Source organism: Amborella trichopoda, chromosome 3 (genome assembly GCF_054954075.1).
Source record: "Amborella trichopoda isolate Santa Cruz 75 chromosome 3, AtrichopodaSantaCruz75HAP2 v2.0, whole genome shotgun sequence".
In the NCBI taxonomy this organism is placed as follows: domain Eukaryota; kingdom Viridiplantae; phylum Streptophyta; class Magnoliopsida; order Amborellales; family Amborellaceae; genus Amborella; species Amborella trichopoda.
The window spans coordinates 10623501-10647500 of NC_142338.1; the positions used below are offsets into that span (position 1 = coordinate 10623501).

Consider the following 24000-nt stretch of genomic DNA (forward strand, 5'->3'; position numbering starts at 1 on the left):
TTCATACTAGTTTTTCCTTATACTAGCCCAAAACAGCTGTCATTTAACATTCTACCCATTTCTAACCATTCTAACTCAAAGATCATGCTTTTTTAAGCTACTAAGAAATTAAAACAAACGATATGCATAAAGTGTTGAATTGCTCATCACTAATGAGTTATTTGATAAATTTCCGAAGAGCAAAAACAAGTGAAATGCTGAACATGACCGAAACCAAGCATCTCAATATGTAATCTCAAGGTTTGTCATCTTACAAAAAAACCAAGCACCAAAACTGCTACAAGAATTGCCTTGACATCGCAATTTCTGCACACGATCACGGCAAACCTCAAATCTCTCTCTCTCTCTCTCTCTCTCTCTCTCTCTCTCGGCAATAAAAGAAGACAAATATATGCATGTTATAATACACACTCATACAGATCACCCACCAGTTCCGCACTGCCTTTCACCTCAACAGAAGAATAAGAATAACCGCGACTTAGAACCATGACAAGAACAGAGATAACTTAGAAAAAGAATGATAAGCTCACATCACAAGACAAATAACCGACCACACAAAGAGATGCAAAGCATCCTCATTGTTTCTCAAGTTATGAAGAAAGAATCGATTGCAGGGCAAGCTGCTGCTGGGGTTGTAATGAAGACCAGGTTGAAGCGAGGGCAGAGGGTGGCAACGTCTGCTGAAGCTGTCTCAGAAGATTTATCATACGGCTTGCAGTTTGTTCTGTGGCCAGATCCTTGCCGGCACAGAGAACCTTCAAGTAGGCAGATAACAGTGAGCACCGCTAAAGTCAGTAAGTTAAAGAGAAATCTCTTGTTTTTTCCGTTCTTTTCAATGTCAAGTTAATGGGCAGTGTATTCCTATATCTAAGGCATATTTCGTGTTAGGAAAGTATTTCTGAATTAAAAGCGATCAACTGGGGATATGAAAAGGGACCTCGAATATTCATGCCAAGTAAATTACTATATAAGCAGTGTTATTTTAAATCCAATCCGTGAAATATGTTGAGTAATTGTGTCAACAATCTTGAACCACTATTGTGCTCCGGGTAGGTATGGGCACCCAGAGAGTTTGATAAATTACGACACATACAGTTGCAGATTATACATTTATATTTTATTTAGAATTAGTTACGCACTACATGTTAGAGAAATAAAGGACGATTAGTTATTGCATTATATCACAGATTTATGTCACATAAAATTGATAATTAATTTCTGTTGTGGATATTCCATTATAAGCCAAGGCATATCACAGCCATTTACTTCCCTGAAATGACGAACTTCTCCTATGTCTAAAATTCTTAAGAGTAGATTCATTTCTAAATGAAGAGAGAAAAATGAAGTGCTCTTGAAGCCTAAGTCCGGCTGCTTAAAGCCCAACAGCTCACAGGGTTAAGTGTTTTCCTTTGATAACAGAGTTCACATGGTTTGTTGTTTTCTTCTGATCAGAGAGAGCTCACATGGTTGTTATCCACTCCCGGCAGATATTGGGTGTGTTCTTAGGATGGTATGGAGAAGCTGTTTTAATCATCCTCCTTTTGCCAAGGCTTCCAACTCTTTTGACCAGACTGAAGATGAGCCCTAGAGAAATGGATAGCGTTTTATCAGAGGAAATTATCAAAATGACACTAGCAGGATGTGCATGACCTCTAATTCCTAGTGTCAAACACAAATCTAAGGAAATTCATGGCCTCTGTTCATAAAAACGCATACAAGTCTGTGTTAGAGGGGGGCGAGGGGAGCACAAACCTTCTAGTGGATGGGACTCTTGTTGCACCAAAATGTTTACATGTCATCACTTTTTGACATACCTCTTAGATTTGTGATGAACTTCACACCATATTTATTAATGAAATCGTCATTTTCAGCCCAAAAAAGGAAAAGTAAACTCTTATCTGTCCTTCGAGAGATGATGGATTTGGATTCTAGCCTGTCTCACTCAAAAATTGTTGTTATACGTAACAGGGAATAACATTTAGGTGCCACAGAATGTGATAATGGAACAGGATCCTAGAAAGACAAATAGTATGACCTCTTTCCAAGTATCATTCTTTGATGTTGAGAACAAGTAAAATTTGATTTGCCGAGTGCCAGCATATCCAAACCTTCAGGGACTTGCCTCACACTTAAATTTTAGTACGAGTGAAACCTGGGTTATAATGAATGAGGTATGTCCTAAATTCTTAGTATCGTTTTACAAGGGACAAAAAAACTAGGAGAAAAAGTTCATGAAATTTCTGAAGTAAAATATTATTGAAACCAAAACAATCAAAGATAATAAATGGTCCTAGGTGGTAACAGTACCGAGGTAGAAATGAATTTGATGTAGATGTTAAAACAAGAAAACATGTTGGTTCCTTAATTTTTTCGTTTCTTTTTTTCTTTTTTTTTTCAGGGTAGGTTTCCTGTGTAAATTCAAGATGGCTAAAAAATGCAATAACTATTGCCCATCTAGGATAATCATTTTCCCAAGCAAAGATCAAGAAGAAATTGACCCCAGTATACTGGAAGAAGATACATGAAAACCCAAGAAGGAACATGATTTGCCAAGGACATGGCTGCCATCATATGCATGAATTAGTTCTATAAACCAATGTCATCAGATTCGCTTTACCTCGGCCGAAGAGGCCCAATCCTCAGATTTTCGGCCCATAACGAAGCAAAGCAAAGCTCGATGCATCTACTTCGGGGCCGCTTCAGGCCGATACAGCCTCTTTGGCCAAAGCTTCGTCCTCTTCAACCGAAGCACAGAATGATCTTTTTTTTTAGATTTTTATTTTTAAAACCTTTAATTATTTTAATGTATTTTTATATATAAATATATCCTTTATTATTTTTATTTTTATTTTTAACATTCCAAAATCTTCCCTCGTATCAGCCGAAGCACCGAATTGGCTTATTTTTCCAACCAAACCGAAGAAGCCTTTGAAGCAAATCTGACAACACTGCTACAAACATAAATATAGCCGCATCAGGAAGAAATGGTACCCAAATGAAAGTTTTACCTCTGCAAACACTGAAACGATTTTAGGCAAGAATTGATTATTAGGCCCCAAAAGCTCCATATCCGACCTGCAAATATTTGATAACATACCACTAAGTATACTTTCAATAATTAACAACAATTATCTTTTCGTTTTTCTTTTCAAAAGCTTGATGAAAGAGAGGAGTAAATCATATCAAATGAACATTCATAACTAAGATTCAAAAAAAATGAATAAAATATTAAATTGCTGACCTTTCCACCATAGAACAAAGTTGATCGTGTACAATTTTAGCCTCAATCAAATCTCCTTTTATGGGCAAGCAACTCAGCCAAGCAGGAATTACCTGCAAAAGAAAACTAAATATATGATAAACTATTCATGGAACTAAACGAGCAAGAAGCCGCTTATAACTTCAAATGGTTAACTATGTAATCAAACAAAACAGTAGAGACAAAAAAAACAAACAAAAACACATTTACTACTAGCACCTAACATAGACAAACAAAAATTTGTACATGAATAAACTACAAATATGAAATGAATGACTCTCTTTCCATTTTGTCAGAATAGATAAACCATCATGTTCTCTTAATGATAGCATCATTTTCCAACCGAACATGTTGGATGCCTATATATCACAATAGGAAAGCATTATGAAATGTGGCTCCATCATCTTAGTTGTGATGCTGTGCTCTTCATTCAATGGCTCGCTAAAGATCATTCTTGACACAATCAGTCAGATATGCAGCAAACCCCTAAGTCCCTTCAATCCCCAGTGAGATCAAAATACACATACTCCCTTGAAGATGACCCAACAACCGAGCAGCAGTCTTGTGTCTGTATCAGTGTGATGCATCTTCACATCCAATTCCTCTTTATAGAGAGGCGCATGATGCATCTTCACATCCAATTGCCCTTTATAGAGAGGCGCACAAAAGTTGAGATTAGGGGAGAAAAAAATTAAACAGCTTTGGGGTGCTCTAAATTAAGGTTCTCAGTTGAAGGGGTGGCTTATTTTGACCCATGTGCTTCCAGGTTATGGAGAGCTCAAAAAAGTAATAGATAGGCTAAGATTTCAGTTGGAGATATCTAAAAGTAAGGCCATGCGGTACCTTTTCATGGAATATGTGCACTACATTCTACATTCACAGGGATGAGACTTGGTTTTCAACATTATTGAAACACAAAGAATGCCTAAGGTCCATTCTGATTTCCACATGATAGTAGGGTCAAGCTGTACAATCATGTACAATCTTATATTTGACGTTTCCTGTAGGAAATTAAAGGAACTACTCATGGAGGTAGTGTGATTTGTAACATATGAGTCTTGGAGTGGAATGCTCTTCTTTATTGATAGTGAGAGATGCCCAAGTGACACGTTCATTAATTGGTGAGCTCCACTTTGTTGCTACTCTTTATTTTCATACTACATTGATTTTTCTCAGAATGCACAAGAGTTAAATATCCAACATATAAAGGCTTCATGATCCCCTACAACTGCCCCACATACCTTAAGACACATCTAAGATACATCTCAACTTACTGTCAGACAACAATAACAACAATAGTAGTAGTGGTGGCAGCTGCAAGAAATAGTATTAACAATTTTGCAGTCGAGCATCATAAACCAGACTCTAGAAATGGCAGCAATGAGCTAAAAGACACAAAGGTCATAAAATGCATGAAAACATAGAGAACTACTAATCATGTGCAGTTCAAAATAGCATAATCTTCAAGCACGTTAATCACACATATAGCACTATTTGTCATCATAGATTGAAGAATCATAAATAAATAAAAGGCTACATATCCAAGCCATAAAGAGCCTATTGTACGTAAATGTAAAGCATACTACAAAAATATACACATTCATGCATGTGGATGTACATGCCAATGCACCTGGATATAAGATCCAAGATAGAAATATAGAATAGGATATAACAAAAGATTACCTCAACAATCAAAAATAAATAAATAAATAAATAAAAACACAATACCTGAGCTGCATCAATACTATCACGATGGAACTGGCATATCTTTCCTAGAGCAGAGACAGCATTGTCAGAAGCCATAACACTATCCAAGTCAAGTGCATTAGGATGCCGAATCACAACATTTAGCCTGGAAAGGGCCTCTGAAGAGAACCAACAACAGCGTGAACCAAAAACAGCGTTAGTTATGTTTTAATACAGCTCTCAACCTCATCTTCCTCGGCACCAAGAACCAGAAAATACCTCCCACTAAAGGCTTAAACTTGGAACCACCAAATTCAGCACACACGCCAATTCCATAAACAGCAGCCTGAGAAAAATTAATGATTAGAAACAAATCTAAAATAAGCCCAAGGAATGATATAATGTATTGTTCTAAAGAAATACCTGCCGAACATCTGGGTTGACATCATTGCACGCGTCCAACAAAAAGGGCAGAAAAGTGTCATAATATCTGGTCAAACAAAATGTATATTAAGATTTAATAAGAAAATGTATTCTATAAGAAGAGCAACTGAATCAGGAAGATAATTATTATGATTCAAAAGATAATTATTTTAATCCAAACATTTCAGAGAACCATACTTGAGAGCAGATTCCCGACATTGTTCCGCAACATCATCAAAAATACAAATGGCAATCCTTCTCTCTTCTGCAGTTTTATCCTTACCCTGAAAGAAGATAATCAAAACAAATTTAAACTACAACAGATACCCACGACAGACAAAACCTCGGGACAATTATCATGCATATTTGAAAATTCTTCTATGCAAAGTGCAATATGCACTGAAATATAATGCATATGCAAGCCTACATGGTACATGGAATACAACAATATGAAACTTATAACTAGATTTCCTGCAACATTAAAGAAAATATATAAAGAAATACAAAAAGGAAATAAAGAAATTCAAATAAGTTTTTTGAGGTGACAACAAATGTCCAACTAAATCAAACATGGTGTAAGGGTGAGACAAGAGAGCCATGTGAAAGAACACTTGTCCTAAAACACGTAAAAGGCCGCAACTTGTCCCTTACCATGTACCATTAACTTCTACTTCAAACAGAGTTCTAAAACAATGCCCACCCAGTAACTAGGCAGGCCAAGGGGGCCTAGGCCCCTCGCCCAGGCCTGGGCAGGACTTCTAGGCTGGGTGTCCCTGGGGGGCACCAGCATGCAGCCCTCGGCTGGTGCCAGCATGCAGCCCTTGGCTGGCACCTAGGGACTACGCCCACCTAAGGGCGAAAATACCCCTTACTTTTCTCCCAAAACAAAGGGAAAAAAAGAAAAGAAAAGAAAAAAAAAAAGAAGGGACCCGTCGGGGGGGGGTGGGGGTGGTTGTTTGGGTGTGTTTCTTCGAATCTCAAATTTGGTTGGATTTATACTTTGAATTCAAAACTTCCTAAAATTGATCCAAACATCATCGTTTTGTTTTGGATTCAATTTTATCCATTTAGGAGGCTTATTACAGAGCTTTTGTATTTTTGCTTGTGTTATTATTTTGGCTTGCATTATGGGATTTAATATTTTATGGTGTTACAAGTGTTATGGCCACATACTTATAGTCCTATTAAATCCGTATGCTAGTACGGTAATATGTGTACGGTATATGGAGTGAGTCTACAGAGTGTATGGATTTACTATATTTTGGTTACTATGGATATGGATCATGTGTATAGAACTATAGAAGGGAATGCTATGGAACCATGAATTAAGGTTACAGATTGATATGGATTATGGTTCGGTTAATTAGTTATGGATTGTGTATTTTTGGTAGCACCATACCACTTTGGTATGGATTTAGCATGATTCCACATAAATATGTACCAAAAATGCTAAGGCTATGGATTGGCATGGATTATGGTTAGGTTAATTGGTTATGGATTGTGTATTTTTGGCAGTACCGTAGCACTTTGGTATGGATTTAGCATGATTCCACATAAATATGTATAAAAAAGGCTTGAATATGCATTTTTATACAAAATTTAGACCTACAACAAGATTCGTTTGACAACCCCTGCCCCCTTATAAACCTCGACCACTCAGGTCCTTGGGCTCCGGCTTAAGTGCCGGTTGACCAGGATTACCATGGCTGTGTAAGGCGCTGCCCAGCACTTTTTTGGAACACCGACTCCGAATCACAAATGACCATTGCTTTCATGAAAGGTAGTTATTGCAAGACTACTAATTTGACAAGGTAATAGTCATAGATTCTACAAATTCATTTTTGGAACACATATATACACACACACGTTCAAGTGGAAAGCTAGAACAGGGCATGGAGAAGGTCCCAAAGGACATGGAAGGAAATCGTGACAATTGAGAAAAGACATGGTCACTTATGGCCCTTGATAGAGCAGAATAGTAGAACACGATTCATGTAGCCAGCCAAAAAATAGTTGGGATAAGGCTAGGACAATGATGATGATGATATATATACATGCACGCACGCACGCACGTGCACATATACACATGACATTTGTGGTTTGCACCCCAGGTTTAGCAATATGTAATGGAACACATCCATTAGCTCCATTCTTTGATCATACAAGAACCAAAGATGGTGACTGACATTATTACTTCCCTTTGATATGTAGACACGCACATTTCCAAATCCTTTTCGTAAGCATCTCTAAATTCTTGAAGACGATTGAAACTCATGATGTACCTATTCATTGCTTTAGTGCAAACTTCACATGCATGCAAATGTTGAAAGTAGCAATGAAAATAAAATTTCATAAAAGCAACAGTACAGTAGTTTCACTTTACAACGCATTTTGGCTCTCTACCATTGCTAGAAAAACTGGGCGACCTAACCGCTAACCGCCCGGTTAGATCGGAACTAGCTAGTGGCCAGTTTTGGCGATCGATCGGTATTTTAAAAAAAAAAAAATTCAAAAAAATGTATATAAATTTTCAAAATTAAGGAATTTGGTGTAACGCATTTTTTAATATTCTTTATATTATGGCAAAGATTAAAAATTGTTTTTGTCATTAATACTCACTTTAATTCAAAAATCGATTCATTAAAATCTATTTTTTCATTAATTTTCAGCTTCATTTTAATGTGTTTTGTTTTAATCATTCTTTATATCCTTTTCATATTTTAGTTGATTTTTTTTTGGATCTTTTTATTTTTTCAACACCTTTTTGACCACCCGAGACTTGCCCGATTAGAACGGTTGAATCGGCCGGTTAAACTGCTTCCGAGCCCATGTCCGGTTAACCGTTCCAATTCGATTTTGCAAACACCGCTCTCTACACAATACAATATGAAATACTGCAATAGAAAACAGCTGCTATTGCTCACAAAAAGAGTATCACTAAGATGAAATAATGCCATATCAGCACCTCCTGAATGTAGAACAGAGGCATATGATGTTTCTCTTTAAACATAATCAGTGAAGGTACAATACCAATTTCCACATCACTGGTTTCAGTTTACAGCTCCTTATGTTTCTCTTGACAATTCAATTTGAGATGCAAAAATTGAAAACTGTTGCTACTGTTGAAAAGATAAGGACTACAACACCTCCTTGATGGAGAATAGAGTCGTGTGATGTTTTTGTTTAAAAAAAAAGAAAAAAAAAAGAAACAGGACATACAATACTAATTTCCACAACAAATAAAACCTATCTATAGGCACAAGCTGCACTAAAGTTATTCTTCATCATCATCATCATTACAACCTTTTCCCAATTAATTGGGGTTGGCTACACGAATCCTGCCTCGCCATTCTGCTCTATTTAATGCCATACCCTCAATGAGGCCATAAGCCTTCAAATCTTTCAAACTACTACCAACCACGTCCTTTTTGGCCTACCCCTTGCTCTTTTCAATCCTTCCACTTGAATTAACTCACACCTCCTAAAATGTGCTATACTAGATCAATGACACACATGGCCAACACACCTAAGTCTACTCTCTCTCATCTTATCGCCTATTAGTGTAACACTTAAACTTTCCCGAATGCATTCATTTCGGATTTTATCCCTTCTTGTCTATCCATCTCAATATCCTCATCTCCGCTACACTCAATTTATAGGTCTATTATTTTTCGTTCGCCCAACATTCTGCCCAATAAAGCAAAGCTGGTCTCACAGTTGTCCTATAGAACTACCCTTCAACTTTATTGGTATGCAGCAATCACATAAAATTCCAGTTGCACACCTCCACTTTGCCCACCCAGCTCTAATTCTATGTGCGACATCTTCCTCAATCTCTTCATTTTCCTAGATTATCGACCCAAGATATCGAAAGTGCAGTCTTTTTTGTACTTCCTGGCTGTCAATTTAGAGCATCCCTCCAAAGTTCTAAGTTTGTGTTGACGTCGTTTCGAGTCTCATGTCATCTGCGAACAACATGCACCACGGTACGTCATCCTACAGATGAGGTAGTTAAGTCGTCTATAACTAAGACAAAAAGGTACCGGCTCAATATTGACCCTTGATGTAGACCTATCATTACTGAAAACTCACTCGTCTCTCCACTAGTTGTTCGCATACTAGTTAGTCATCCATCCTACATATTTCTCCCCAAGTCGATGTAGTGTCTGGAGACTCCTTTCTTTTCCAACACCCTCCAAATCAAATCTTGAGGTACTCTATCATAAGCTTTCTCTACGTCAATAAAGACCATGTCGAGGTCTTTTCCCTTCGCCCTAAACTTCTCAATCAGTTGCCTAAGTAGGAAAAGTTGCAATACTATTATTAAGACAACAAAATTCCCTAACAAACGGGTGCCATCAGTAAATACTTTATTTCACCACTAAACGTTCCTTTCCTCTGCAGTAAATTGCCTAAAGCAACTGACATTAGAAACTCAAGCCCGAAAAAAAGGAACTTGAAACCAATTACTGAGGAAATTTAGAAAATCATAGAGAAAAAAGGGCCAGTTTTATGATATATAAATTCATCACAAACATAATCAATGAGAGAATGCAATAAAAAAGCATTAGCATAAGACCATAACAAGATCTGCAAGGTTCATTATATTATATTGTTTTTATTTCTCCAACCATATCCTATAAATCCAAAAGTCTTAGCAGGTTACAGACACTATCATATGAGATCTAAAACAAATAGATGAGCCTTCTTTCTTTCTCATTGAGTGATAACCACTATGTAATATTAGAAAGTCTACGCACCCATACAAATTATATATGGAAGACAACTTACCCACATAGGTGTGATATAAGAAGACAGCTCATCAAAGAATGGTAAGAAAGAAGCCTTAAATGTTTTGATCAATGTCCCCAAGAGATCTCCAACCTGAAATTAGCAATATTAAGCATCCAAAATTCAATGATACAGACAAGTTCAGACTGATTTAAGCAACCACAAACATAAACCATTCCATTTTCTGTGACAAGATATTAAAGAAACCATTCTGTCAAGACTAACTTGATCAAATACTTCCTCTTCTTGCTCATTTTCTTCGATAAGTAACTCTCCTTCCTCAGCATCAAAGTCCTCTGCTTTGGTCCTTTCTGCTCTTTCCTTCTTCCTAGTTGAGCTTGCAGTAATCACTTGTTTTATCTCATCCACTATGCACTTTACCTGACCTTGATCCAATAGTGGCCCAGAAACCTGAAAACCCCCAAAGTGTTATTGCCTGAGTAAATTCTCATTCATGAGCATTACAACTAACATTATGGCATGAGTGCCAACATTGCGGTTATGAGGTCAGCACAATGACGGGCTTCATGCACAAGATGCATTTCAGAACTCTTAGGACAGCAAACTCATAAATAAAATAACAATTACTTCATTTCAATATATAAAAATGGTCAGGCATATCATAGAAGTACCAAGTTCCCAGGACACGAAAAAGCACGGGCATGGTAACATATATCACCAAATTAGTATAGGGATACACCAACATTGTTTCATTCACAAGTAATACACAGAAAACAATAGAATGCATGCACCATGATGAGAAAGTACAGATAACAACTCGAATTTATGTAATACTACCAACTTTAATAGTATTTTTCATCCGGATTACTACACAGGTTCAACTTGATAAGGAACGCATTTAGACAGTATTGCTTGAGTTTTTATGCACTTCCATATGCTTTTTGAAGTATCTATCCTGAACATTGACTAAAGGGATGTGACAAGCCTTAAAATCAGAAACACGAGCTACCTACAAATTGTGACTCAAATCCAGACTCAGAGGACCCATAGCCCAAGCTTTGTTTAACAATTTTGGCCTCCTTTAAGCTTAAAGAGTAAATCAATAAGATCAACGCCATGTACATCACAAAGTACAAATCATATATACAGACATAATTATGTGTGTGCGTGTGCATCCAATTAGCACACAAGTAAATTAGTATATAACATCTATACATACATACTACGAAGTGTAGAAAAGGAAAAGATCAGAAATTTAAGTGTTTTTGTATATTGCATAGAAACAATCATGCCAATCAAAAATAAATATATTAGCATAACATTACATAGTACACATGAACTTACACATACTAATCATTACATGCATCCATAGACAATACATAAATGGTACATAGTATTTCTGCATACAATTAAATATTTAGTACTTTTGGCGAAGTAGAGGAGGTAGGTACAGGAACCACATCCCTTATATTATTCTCAAATAATAAGGTTTGTGCAGGAACCCCGTCCCTTATATTTTTCTTGAATAATTTGTATAATAGACCCCAAACCACAAACCTTATAGCCCAGTTATCAGTACAGGTACAAGATAGTATAACATGATGCTCAAATCTATACTCTAATTTTAGGACTTGAACTCTACAGTGTACATAACATGTCATAATATTGCAACTTTATGATCTTTTCTCACTTCATGTTTTGCCAGTACAACTGCGAAGGCTACTTGTTCCCTGTTGTCTCATTTTTGATCTTGCCTGACTCCTATTTTGGTATGCCATGTTGAACCAACATATACTGAATATTGTACGTAGACACATATAACCACAAAGATAATACATTTAAAAACCCATAAATGGGACATGGTACCTCTGCCTGCAATTAAATCTAACCAATTTCGCACATTTCGAAGTACATTTATAGGATTAGGATATTGGAAGTGAAAGAAGCTTTGAAAAGGATGAACATAGTAAAGGCTTTAGGACCAGATGGTATCCCCATAGAGGTATGGAAGTGCATGGGGGAGATTGGCATTGACTGGCTAACTAAGCTGCTCAACAAGGAGTTGAGAACAAAGGATATGCCAAACGAACAGACGAAAAGTATTGTGGTACTTTTTCTATCCTCTCTCCCTATCCTCTCTCCACTGACCGTCTTGGGAGGTCTCCTAGATTGCCTCCGCCCCCTCTTTGCCTTCAATTAAGAAATGAAGTTCCTCATCTGGAATGTTAGAGGGCTAGGACAGTCCTCCAAGAAGAGTACAGTTAAGGACCTCACCTCTAAACTTTGCCCCACAGTTCTTGCCCTCCTTGAAACAAAACTCCTAGAGCCTAACCTACAACTCATTCGCCAAGTATGGGGGAGAAGACCAAGTCAGTGGGTCTCCCTACCGGCAAATGGGGCTTCAAGGGGATATGGGTGATCTGGGACCCCTCAGACTTCACCCTAAACTCTTACTTTATAGGGGAATTCTCTATGACCATTCTCCTCTCCAGCACCTCTGATGGGGTCCCATGGAAATTCTCGGCAGTCTATGGTCCAACATCACCTACCCTCAAAAGCAGACTCTGGTCAAAACTGGGACATGTAGCTTCGCTCCCACACCCTATTTGGTGCTTGGGAGGGGACTTCAATGTCATTCGTTGGTCCCACGAGAGAAACTCCTCAAGTTCTATTTCCCAGGATATGAGGGGATTTCTCAGATTTCATCAGTCGTACTGAACTCTTAGATATTCCCCTCCAGGGCTGTCGATATACGTGGTCCAACCACACTACTAACCCCACCCTCTCTAAATTAGATAGGTTCCTCCTGTCCCTGAATTGGGAGAAACATTTTCCGAGATCCTCATCTTTAGCCCTTCCTAAACCCACCTCGAATCACTGCCCCATTTTGCTTGATACCGTTGCTGTAAAGAGGGTCCCCAGACCCTTCAGATTTGAACTTCATTGGCTCCAAGAGAAGGATTTCCTTACCCTACTACAAACCTAGTGGAATTCCCCTGCCTCCCAGGTCTCGGGTAGAGCAGGATATATCCTTCAGACCAAACTCCAACTCCTTAAAACCTCCCTCAAAACTTGGACCCGGTCCATCCCTGATAACTTCTCCCAACTCAAGTCCTCATTGCATACCATCCAAGAGATTGATCGTCCCGAGGAAACTAGACCGCTGGAATCCTCGGAGCTTGACCTCAGATCCTAGACTAAACTGGAATACCATTCTACCCTCAAAAAAGAAGAGATCTACTGGTTCCAGAGATCTAGAATCACATGGTTGAAAGCGGGTTATCATAATACTGCCTTTTTTCATCGCATTGCTAATTGTCGCAGAAGAGACAATTCAATTTCGATGATAAAAGTCAATAACATATACCTAAGTCAACCAGTTGAGATAGAGCGGGCTATCTTACAGTTCTTTCAAACTCTATATTCTGCTCCCCTTGGGACAAAATCAAGAATGACTTCCCTTGATTTCCTTACCCTCACTGAAGACAAAGTCGTTTGGCTAGAGCAACAGTTCACTCAGGAAGAAATTTTACTAGCTATCAACTCTCTAGCCAAAGACAAGGCACCGGGTCCTGACGGATTCTCGATTGCACCCTTCAAGGAGTCCGGGGACACCTTCCATCCTAACTTCATCAAATTCTTTGAGGAATTTTTCTGTCGGGGTACCCTCCACAAAGCCATTAATGCTACCCTTCTCGCTCTCATCCCAAAATTGAAGGTGCAGAGGAAATCAAAGATTTCCATCCAATAAGCCTACTGAATTCATCTTACAAGATTCTGGCAAAAGTCCTAGCCACTATGCTTCAACAAGTCCTTCCCTCTATTATATCTTCCTCACAATCTGCCTTTCTCAAAGGCAGACAAATCCTTGACGGGACCTTAGTGGCTCATGAGTGCATCCACTCAAGGCACCTAGCAAAGAAACCCAGCCTTATCTTCAAATTTGACTGGGAAAAGGCATACGACCATGTGGACTGGTCAATACCAGATGTGACGATGGCAAGAATGGGTTTCCAGGATAGATGGAGAAAGTGGATGAGAGGTTGCTACTCCCATCCACATTTCTCCATTCTCATCAATGGAACCCCAAAAGGCTACTTACCCTCTTCAAGGGGTCTTCGGCAAGGAGACCCCCTCTCCCCTTTCCTGTTCGCAATTTCGACAGAGGTCTTCAATCGCTCCATCTCCCAGCTCTATCAGACTGGCCTTCTTTCAGGTTTCAGGAGTAGTAGACAAGGCCCAACTGTGCCCCATATGCAATATGCAGATGACACACTGGTGTTTATTGATGCCTCTAGTAATGAAGTCAAAACCCTCAAACTCTTCCAAAGTTGCTTCCAAACAGCGACAGGGTTCAAAGTAAATATGGAGAAATCTAAAATGCTGGGTGTAGCCTTGACACAAGCAGAGGTCAAAGCCTTCATTCCAAGATGAGAGTGTAAAGTGGAAGATCTACCGACTACTTATCTAGGTCTCCCTTTGGGACTGGGGAAACCCAAGAAAAGGCAATGGTCCCAAGTCCTAGATAAGGTAGACAGGCGTTTGGCAAGGTGGAAGGGTAGATTCCTCTCTATGGCAGGTAGAACGACCCTGATCAACGCTACCATTGCCAACTCCCTAGTATACCTTATGCCTCTATTTCACATGCCAGCCCAAGTCGCCAATCGACAAGACCAAATCATGCGAAACTTCCTTTGGTCAAGGCAGGCTGAAAAGACAAAGTTCCATCTGGTAGCTTGGGACAACATTTGTCTATCCAAACAGCAGGGAGGACGGGGAATTTAGGTCCTTTGTAAACAAAACCAGGCACTCCTAGGGAAATGGTGGTGGCGTCTAGCCACCCAGCCTAACTCCCTTTGGCCTCAGGTTGTACGGAACAAGTACAGAATCCCTAAAGGAGCCTGGTTGCCAAAAAGGAGCCATTGGCACAACGCCTCATGAGCATGGAAATCCTTTTACTCGACCCTTTCCCAGTTTAGAAGGTTCATTAGGTTTCATCCTAGAGAGGGCTCTAGAGTGAGATTCTAGTCTGATTTGTGGTTAGGAAACTCGCCTCTGAGAGAGGTGATCTGTACCCTCTACTCTCTTGCTCAGAACAAAGAATCTTCCCTTGCTGAGGAAATGGTCCTAACTGGGGGACGTAGAGTTTCGAACCCTTACTTCCAAAGGAATCTAACTGAAGAGGAAACAAACCACTTTCAGTCACTCTCGACCCCCCTCCACTCCCTCTTCATTTCGCCTCAAGGAAGTGATGCTATCATCTGGACTCTATCCCCCTCTGGTATCATTTTTGATAGCTTCTTTCTACAAAAGCTTAGTTCTGCCCCCAACTTTCCCGACGAATCCCACCGCGATCCAATCCAAAGTTTGGGCCACCATTGCCCCACCAAAAGTCCGAACTTTCAACTGGCTAGCTTGCTCTCATAGAGCTCTCACAATAGACCAATTACAAAAGAGAGGGATCCCGATCCCCAATAGGTGTGCCTTATGCCTATGTGAGGAGGAATTGAACCAACACTTGTTCATCCTCTGTGACTATACTTTTGACCTTTGTTGCCAAGTGTTGCAACTATTTGGCATCAAATGGGTCACCCCCCTTCAGTCGAGGCTTTGATCTCCTACAATCTTGATTCATGTTGGCCAGAGGCAGGAAGGTTGTTATGGAAGGCAATAGTTGCTGCAACCATATGGACAATTTGGTTGGAGAGAAATTCCAAAATATTTCAAGGCATTAAACTTCACACACCAGCTCTCCTACACAAGACTATCTCTTTGGTTACCTTTTGGGCCTCCAACCACAAGGATTTTTCCGGAATCCCAAGAAGTTTACCGAGTTTGGTAACAAGATCTTGTAAGTGGCAACCACCACCTCAAGGCTACATCAAACTAAACTTCGATGGGTGCTCCCTAGGCAAGGAGAACGAGTTCACCACCATGGTACCTCACCTCTATTTTTGACGAAATTGTTCATACCTGCAGGGCTATGGAGGTCTCCTAGAGGCATTTATGGAGTACGTCCAACGACATCGTAGATCTCTTGGCGAAAGAGGGTGCTAGAAGTCAAGGCCAAGGACAAGCGCAACCCGGGTCGGACTCTTTTTTGCTCAGGACCAGGGACGCACAACTTAAAATGCTTGTTTTTTGGCTTTTTTGTCTTGCTGTATTTTTGCAAAAGCTTCATGTAAATCTATGTAACTGGGTGGTTCTATAAGACCATCTTGTACATGTTAGGCTAGCACATTTTTTACTGAGTCACCCTCTGAAGGGTGATCTCGATCTCTCAATTACATGTAGAACTCTTCTATGTATTACTCTTCCAGCAATACCATGTTAACTTCCATTAAAAAAAAAAAGTATTGTGGTACTTATTTACAAGAAGAAAGGAGACATACAGAATTATGTGAACTATTGACAGATCAAACTTATAAGCCACACTATGAAGCTCTGAGAGAGAGAGAGATTGAACAATAACTAAGGCATGAATGAGTGTATCAGAAAACAAATTCGATTTCATGCCAGGGAGGTCAACAACTGAGGCTATTTTCCTACTTCGGCAACTGATTGAGAAGATTAGGGCAAAGGGAAAAAACCTCCACATGATCTTTACTGATCTAAAGAAAGCTTATAATAGAGTACCTCAATATTTGATTTGGTGGCTGTTGGAAAAGAAATGAAACTCCAAACACTACATCGACTTAGTGAGAGATATGTACGATGGAGTGCTAACTAGTGGAGAGATGAGTGAGTTTTCAGTGACAATAGGTTTACATCAGGGGTCAATGTAGAGCCCATACCTATTTGTCTTAGTTATGGACGACTTAACTAAGCAACTACAAGATGAGGTACTGTGGTGCATGTTGTTTGCAGATGATGCCATAGTTTTGATCAATGAGACCCGAAACGACATCAACACAAAGTTAGAGCTTTTGAGGGATGTTCTAGAATATAAAGGTTCTAAAGTTAGCCGGCCTAAAATAAGGTATATGGAATGCAAACTTAGTAATAATTAGTAAGAGTAGAGACGAGGAAGTAGTTAAGATTGACGGCCAAGAAATTCCAAAACGAGCGCACTTTCGATATCTTGGGTCGATAATCTTGAAAAATTGAGAGAATGGGGAAGATGTCACCATAGAATTAAAGCTAGGTGGGCGAATTGGAGATGGCAACCGAAATTTTATAAATCGCCGCATACCAATGAAGTTGAAGCACAAGTTTTATAGGGGACAACTGTTAGACTAGCTTTGCTCTATTGGGTAAAATGTTAGGCGGTCAACAAACAATATACCCATAGAATGAGAGTAGCGGGGAAGAGGATGTTGAGATAGATAAGTGGCAAGACAAAGTGGGATAGAATTCGAAATGAATAAATTTGAAAAAATTTAGTTGTGGCAGCAATAGGTGATAAGAGAGAGAGTAGACTAGGTGCGCTAGCCGTCTGTGGCGCAGACGCAATGCAATACCTGTTAGTAGGTGTGAGTTTGTTTGAGTGGAAGGCTCAAAAAGGGCAAGAGGTAGGCCCAAAATGATATGGTTAGAAGTAGTGAGAAAAGATATGGGGACTTATGGCGTCACTGAGGGTATAGCCTTTAATAGAGTAGAATGGCAGACCAGGATTCGTGTAGCCGACCCCAATTAGTTGGGAAAAGGCTTTGACAATGATGATGACATGTTTGTCTAGCATTTTATTTAGTTGGGAAAAGGCTTTACTCAGTTGGGAAAAGGCTTTGACAATGATGATGTCTGCCTAACATTTTATCTAAACAATTGAAATTTTCAATCTTGCACCTAGGACAATATTCCACTTCTTAAGGTTTGAAAATGGGGAAAATGTAAAACATCAAGGGTAGGAAGGTCGATGCCTTCTTTTACGAGAAGAAATGTTGCAGGACCAAGGGGGCCCAAAACCTACACAAGTATAACACGCAACGTGGGCTTAGAAAAAAAGGGTTCAGATTATGTCATGAGTTTCTAATTAGGCTAAAATATATGAGTTCTACAGGTTTTGCTTAGTGGAAAGCTTAGGACAAAAGAGGGCCTTATGAAGGTTTCACAAATGTGGTAGAATTGGATGATATGAGGTCACATTGAAGTAGAAGTGGGGCTAGGGTCATGAGGAAGGGTATCATTGAGTTAGGACATAGTTTATAATTGGTTTAAAAGTTTCCAAAGGGGTTAAAGATTACTGGAATTTAGTAGGTTTAGCAAGGTAGGATGAAATCTATGGTTTAAAGTTTGTAGGCTACAAAAGGGCAGATACATGGTCAAGGGATCCATAGCTGTTGGAAGACTAAGCAAGAGTTGGAGGGAGGATTTGTTGGTAACAAAAAGCTCCCTAGTTTTAGAGCGTCATAGGATTATTCTTACAACAAATACATAAATACTATGGAAATTTAAAAAAAAAAAATCATCATCATCATCATTAGGGCCTTATGCCAACTATCTGGGGTCGGCTAAAAAATAAAATATAATAAAAAATTAAACATGCACATATTATTTATAAATACTTGGAAACACAATAAACATAATAAGAACGTAATTATTTTATTGTCTCAAGTAAATTTTAAAACTCACATTTATTTACTCAAAGTCTTATCATTTAAAAGTCCTACATGTAGTATACCAATTTTATTTGTAATTAATATATTGTAAATTTTACTAAAACATATCAATAGATTTTAGTCAAAATAAGCTCTACCCTTTTTACCCCTAGCCCTTCATTATTAAATAAACTAGAAAACTAAAGCATAGATAGGAGAAAATATAGCAAGATATAAAGGAGATGATTTTTTTTTCAAAGCAATGTAACAAATGCAGTTCCATAATGCATTATGAGGCCGCATCGAAGCAGACACCGATGGGCATATGCATACATCCACATTTGCAGGCACATCACAAAATGAGTTATGCGCCCAAGGAACAAAAAGTTTTGACTTATCTACTTGTGAAGCACCTTCGGTCTTTGCATGATATGTCGTGACTATTTGGCATTTTAGTTATATGCTACAGCTTACAGCGTAATAGTACTAGGTATTCTAATATATTTTCTAAGTTCTTGGTTGATCATTTGATACTATTTTCTTGGGTTGTGGCCTAATTGACTCGGCCATTGATAACAATGTACTCATGTTTCTTCTTTAACCCAGCATGTCACTATCAAACAGACCAGGGCAAGAACTCTCAAAAGTTCTACGCTGGAAGACTAGAGTGAGATAAGGACACCAAAATTTAAGCCTTGCAAGAGATGAACTTTTCTTGAAAACATCAACAAGTGATGATCTCTAGCATATTGTAGTTGGAAAAAGCTATGCACTTTGTATTTTTTAGCTTGCTTTATGTATGGATGCATGAGGTGTGAATTTGGGCCAAAGCTCGCAAGAAGTTACACATGGCTAGACCCATGTTAGCTTTTAAATTCCCAGAAGTCAAAACCTAAAGGGTGCGGTTTCTATAAGGTTGCAACCTTAAACAATCCAATTAAGGCGCACCTCCAAATTTTATCATAACATGTAATTTTGTTGTAGAAAATTCTTAGGATTATCTTAAAATCTATTTTCATATCTAATTAGAAAATTTTGAACTCCAAAAATAGTTAAAATTAAGGAGATCTATAAACATATGAAAATCTTGAAAATGGACGGCCTAGAAAATGTGTTGCAAGATGCACTATTTCTGAGTCTCAAAAACTTTTTTTTTTATATTCATGCATCTTGATGTCGAGACGATCAAATAGAGGACTTTTCAACATTAAAATAACCTTTCCGATAGATTTTTGGGGTGCATCGGTAATTCTACATTTTAAGGTTGCAAGCTTACATAAACTTTTCCCAAACTTTAAACTCAGAGTGTTATACCATAACAGTACAACCACTCGATGTGATTGTACTCCTATTTAACTAATTTACATTCTCTATTTTCAGCAAGATGGTAAGAGATACATGGACACGACACCCCTACAAACGATCGCAATCAGGAACCTCAGTCAAACTTGTTCTGTCAAGGGGTTTGAAAGAACCAGAGTACATTCCAATGGATCCACACTCCAAAGAGGAACAAGTTGAAAGCTGAAAGGCTACAAACAAGTCCATGGGAACTACAATCTTAATCTTAAAAAGATGCAGCAGATGAGGGAAGCAAACAATTATGATCCAATCAACCTGGACTACATGTTTGTGGATAATCGCACAATGGCTGGTGAAGCAAGAAGAACCAATCATCCACAAGGAGGTCCAAGAAGAACAAGCTGGTCCAAAGTCAGACTCAGCAAGAAGAACCAAAGGATGATGACAGGCGAGACAATGAGGGCCATATAAGGAGGCCAAAGTGATAAGCAACACAGCCAAGGTGGCGTTGAGGAAGACAGTTGGACTAGCCTGGGCAATTTTGGATTAAGGGCTAACCATCCAATGTACCAAAGAGGTTTGGAGCCATCCTGAACATCGAAAATGCCGTTCATGACACTTTCGTTAGCTGTAGAGTGTAGGCTAATGTATTTTGGTGTTGAAGTGCCATTTGTATTTTTATGTTTCTCATATCGCCCTAATACCATGGGGCAATGTCAGACTGCCACTCAATAATGTATGTGGTTGTTATATATGAATATATGATCAACTTAATCTTTACATATAATATGACGTGGGAACTTGAAAATTGAAGGGACTTATTTGAATTTGCACTAGAAAATTAGAAATTACAGAATTATTGAATGTTACATTAGATTATTAGATAATTTCAACGAGTGTAAAGCAATAACATCAATTTTCATTATCCATTTCTTTTACACATCTTATGAATTTTTTTAGTTTTTTGTTTCTTTCTAATTTTGAATGATTTTCCAGAACTTTTGGGGATTTTTCAAGGCGGCTAAGGGAAAACTTGCAAGTCAAGTCCACTTGGTACTTGGCAAGCTTACTTGCTCTAGCCCATGGCAAGCGCCAGAGCATGTTCAAGTTTACCAACATTAGCTGAACACTACTGGAAAGGGGAAAGTGTACGTTTTTTTCCACATTAAAATGGACTACCAGTTATCTCTCATAGGAACAAAACCAAAAATAGGACATAGATTTCTCCCATTGTCCATTTACCTATAAACACGCAGTTTTGACTAGGTAATGAGGAGAATGTGAACCGAGGCATCATTCTGATTGTTATTGCTAACATTGTCTATCATGTCGTTTATTTGTTTAAGTCTAGTCAAGCACATACTTCATGGATTCGAATTTCCAAAGAGTGCGTCCAAAAAATTTAATGTAACGAGGGTACAATAGCCATTGTTGGAAAGTTGGGACTAGTTTAAAGCTATTCAAAATATAAGTGCCAATGTTTTGTAACGCTGCAAGACGTGAAGGCCCCTATGTCCAAGACAGGAGATGGTTTTCTCACAATATCAATATGAACAGAATTCAGAATGATGAAGATGAACAATCCTGATTCTCTTTAAAAGTCAATGATCCACATCCAATATATAACCAGAAGGGCCAGGAAGGCCAATCATGCTCAAATTTGATGGAAGCTTGAAAGGAAATCTAGGGCCTGCTGATGTTGGGGGATTTGTGAGGAGGATAAAGGCAAAACACTAGATGACCAACTAAGGTTCAGTTCATGCATGAGATCCCAATAAAACTGAGACCTGGTCCCTGCTTTTGGGACTTTGGCAACTATACCCACAATGGATAATAATTGTTATAGAGTGTGATTCAAGAAATGCTGTCTCTTGGGCCAAAAGCGAGAAGAGCTACCCATGGAGGCTACATAACATTTTTGTGGTAAACCAAGACTGGTCTAGTAAGTTAAAAGTGAGCTGGACGCAAATTTTGAGAGAATACAACAAAGAAGCAGAGCCGTCAGCAAGGGGAGGAATCATGGTGTTCTTTTTAGTGATTCCTTTTAGAGTGTAGAGAAATTTCATTTAAGCGTGATACACAGTCCCTTGTAGATAGACTCATCGATCTTGTTCATAAAAGCATATTTGTACATTCTTTTTTAAATTAATGAAAACAATTACTAGTAAAAAAAATCCACATCCCATAGCAAAATGCCATATATGAACATGTTTATTTAGATCAAGTAGAATGTCATATTCTAGCCAAATTTTCTCCCCAAAAAAAAAAAAAAAGTAGAATGTTATCCTCAATCTAGTTCGCATATTTATCACATGCAACAGCGAGAATGCAGTGGGATGGTATGAAAAGACTAAGATAGTAAGACAGTATACAATAGAAACACATACTACCAAACACTACACTTATTCAATGTGCTGACAATGCTTAACAGATTATATAACAAACTTCCTCTTGAGTCAAAAGAAAGCGTATAATAAATTTTTAGAAAGCATATAATAAATTTCATTGAAGGGATATAGCAAACCTGTAGGCATTGATTCAAAGCATCCAACATGCTGGCACAAATTTCTGTTTCAGGCTCCTGTAATCATTTGAAAATTTAATTATTTAATTTGGGAACAACTCCAAATTTCTAGTCAAACATGAACAATTTTAGTAAACAAAATAAAAATGAGTCATGAGGCAACCTTATGCAGAGCTTCAATCAAGGCAGGAATGATGTAGTCAGATAACTGTTTCACATAAGACTCATCACGACCTTGTGATTGACCTTTCTCCACAGCCAATTTTGCTGAACGTAATAGCTCCGGCATGGCTGAAAATAGCATGGTGAAAACACAGATCAATCAAAAGCCTATGTAAAGAACAAAGAAACAAAGAATTGAAAGAAGTTTAAGGAGGACAAATATATATTCTACCTGAAACAGCAGCCTTCCTGACTTCTTCATGGAAATAAAATTTCAAAAGTGGAACTAATGTAGGGGCGACCTACATCATTTAAAGATAAGAGACATTTGGTCATCAACAACTGGGTCAAGGAAAAAACTTCACATGGTCCACAACACTACCCACACATCACTAATAAAAAAAGAAACCAAAAAAAAATTAAAAAAATTCCCACCTGATCAATCCATGGGTAGAAACCCTCTTTCAACTCATCTGCATAGCAACAAAGCATGTTACATGCTGTTGCTTTCTCTTCCAGAACACTTGTCTTGATCCCAATTTTTTTATCCCCAAGGGTGATGGTTTCGATACTGCAATGAAGGAAAAAAAAGGAAATGAAAAAATGATAAAGCACCACATGATTGATACAACTTGAACTCTAGTATGTGGTCATTACAGAAACGCAGGGAGCTCCAAATCTCAGCTTATAAATAACTAAAATAATATATAAATCACAAAGCACAAGAGTGTGCATAAGTTACACTTCATAAGAGATAAAGAAAACAACATTATAAAAGGCAACCCAGAGAATCTCAAACACCACTAAATGTGCCTGATGCAGAATATCTAAGGGAGAACAAAAAGAAATACAAGCATAACAAATACCAACTAAATGTAGGCGTAGGCATAAGCATAACAACATTCTATTTTACCTCCATCGGATTTAGATTGTTTCCCTTAGATTGTTTCCCTTGAGTACAAAGGTTGTAGATAATTTTATATCCTACAGCATAATTATGAATAAAGATACTTGACAATGTAGCAGTAAGATGCTATCTTAGCTGTCACAATACACTAATGTAATGTACCGCAAAGAACAGAGAAAGACTATTTTTACATAGGAAATGTGTGGTATGTGCACGCAAGTGCACATCCATGCATTATCATCGTCATCAATGCCTTTTTCTAACTATTTGGGGTCGGCTACATCCATGCACTATAAGGTATTTTAAGCATAACATTCCCAGTAGAAATTTCCAAAAGATTCACGACACAGCCCTTGAAAAGAAACTCACAAAGTGAGAGGAAGCTATGAATATGTAAACATGTAAAATGTGGTCTCACACAAGCTACTTGGTACAGTTTTAACCATAA

The 24000-nt window shown here is 38.3% G+C and overlaps 1 protein-coding gene across 2 annotated transcripts in view; it reads right to left on the bottom strand.

Annotated features, from left to right (window-relative positions):
- Positions 1 to 204: 204 nt before the first annotated feature.
- Positions 205 to 24000, bottom strand: part of EMB2734 (ARM repeat superfamily protein) — a 32714-nt gene continuing 8918 nt past the window's right edge. The window contains exons 8-21 of one of the 2 annotated variants that reach the window (XR_002283482.2): positions 23081 to 23216; positions 22878 to 22947; positions 22647 to 22774; positions 22484 to 22540; positions 10385 to 10570; positions 10160 to 10252; positions 5567 to 5652; positions 5369 to 5435; positions 5225 to 5291; positions 4988 to 5124; positions 3242 to 3333; positions 3009 to 3075; positions 1464 to 1584; positions 205 to 755 (exon numbers count right to left, since the gene is read on the bottom strand). Coding sequence is in view for 1 of the 2 variants with exons in the window: in XM_011630491.3 (XP_011628793.1) it covers positions 591 to 755; positions 3009 to 3075; positions 3242 to 3333; positions 4988 to 5124; positions 5225 to 5291; positions 5369 to 5435; positions 5567 to 5652; positions 10160 to 10252; positions 10385 to 10570; positions 22484 to 22540; positions 22647 to 22774; positions 22878 to 22947; positions 23081 to 23216 (1351 nt within the window). In the remaining variant the exon portion in view is untranslated. The remainder of the gene's footprint in view (positions 756 to 1463; positions 1585 to 3008; positions 3076 to 3241; positions 3334 to 4987; positions 5125 to 5224; positions 5292 to 5368; positions 5436 to 5566; positions 5653 to 10159; positions 10253 to 10384; positions 10571 to 22483; positions 22541 to 22646; positions 22775 to 22877; positions 22948 to 23080; positions 23217 to 24000) is intronic. The other variant, XM_011630491.3, reaches the window with a different exon arrangement.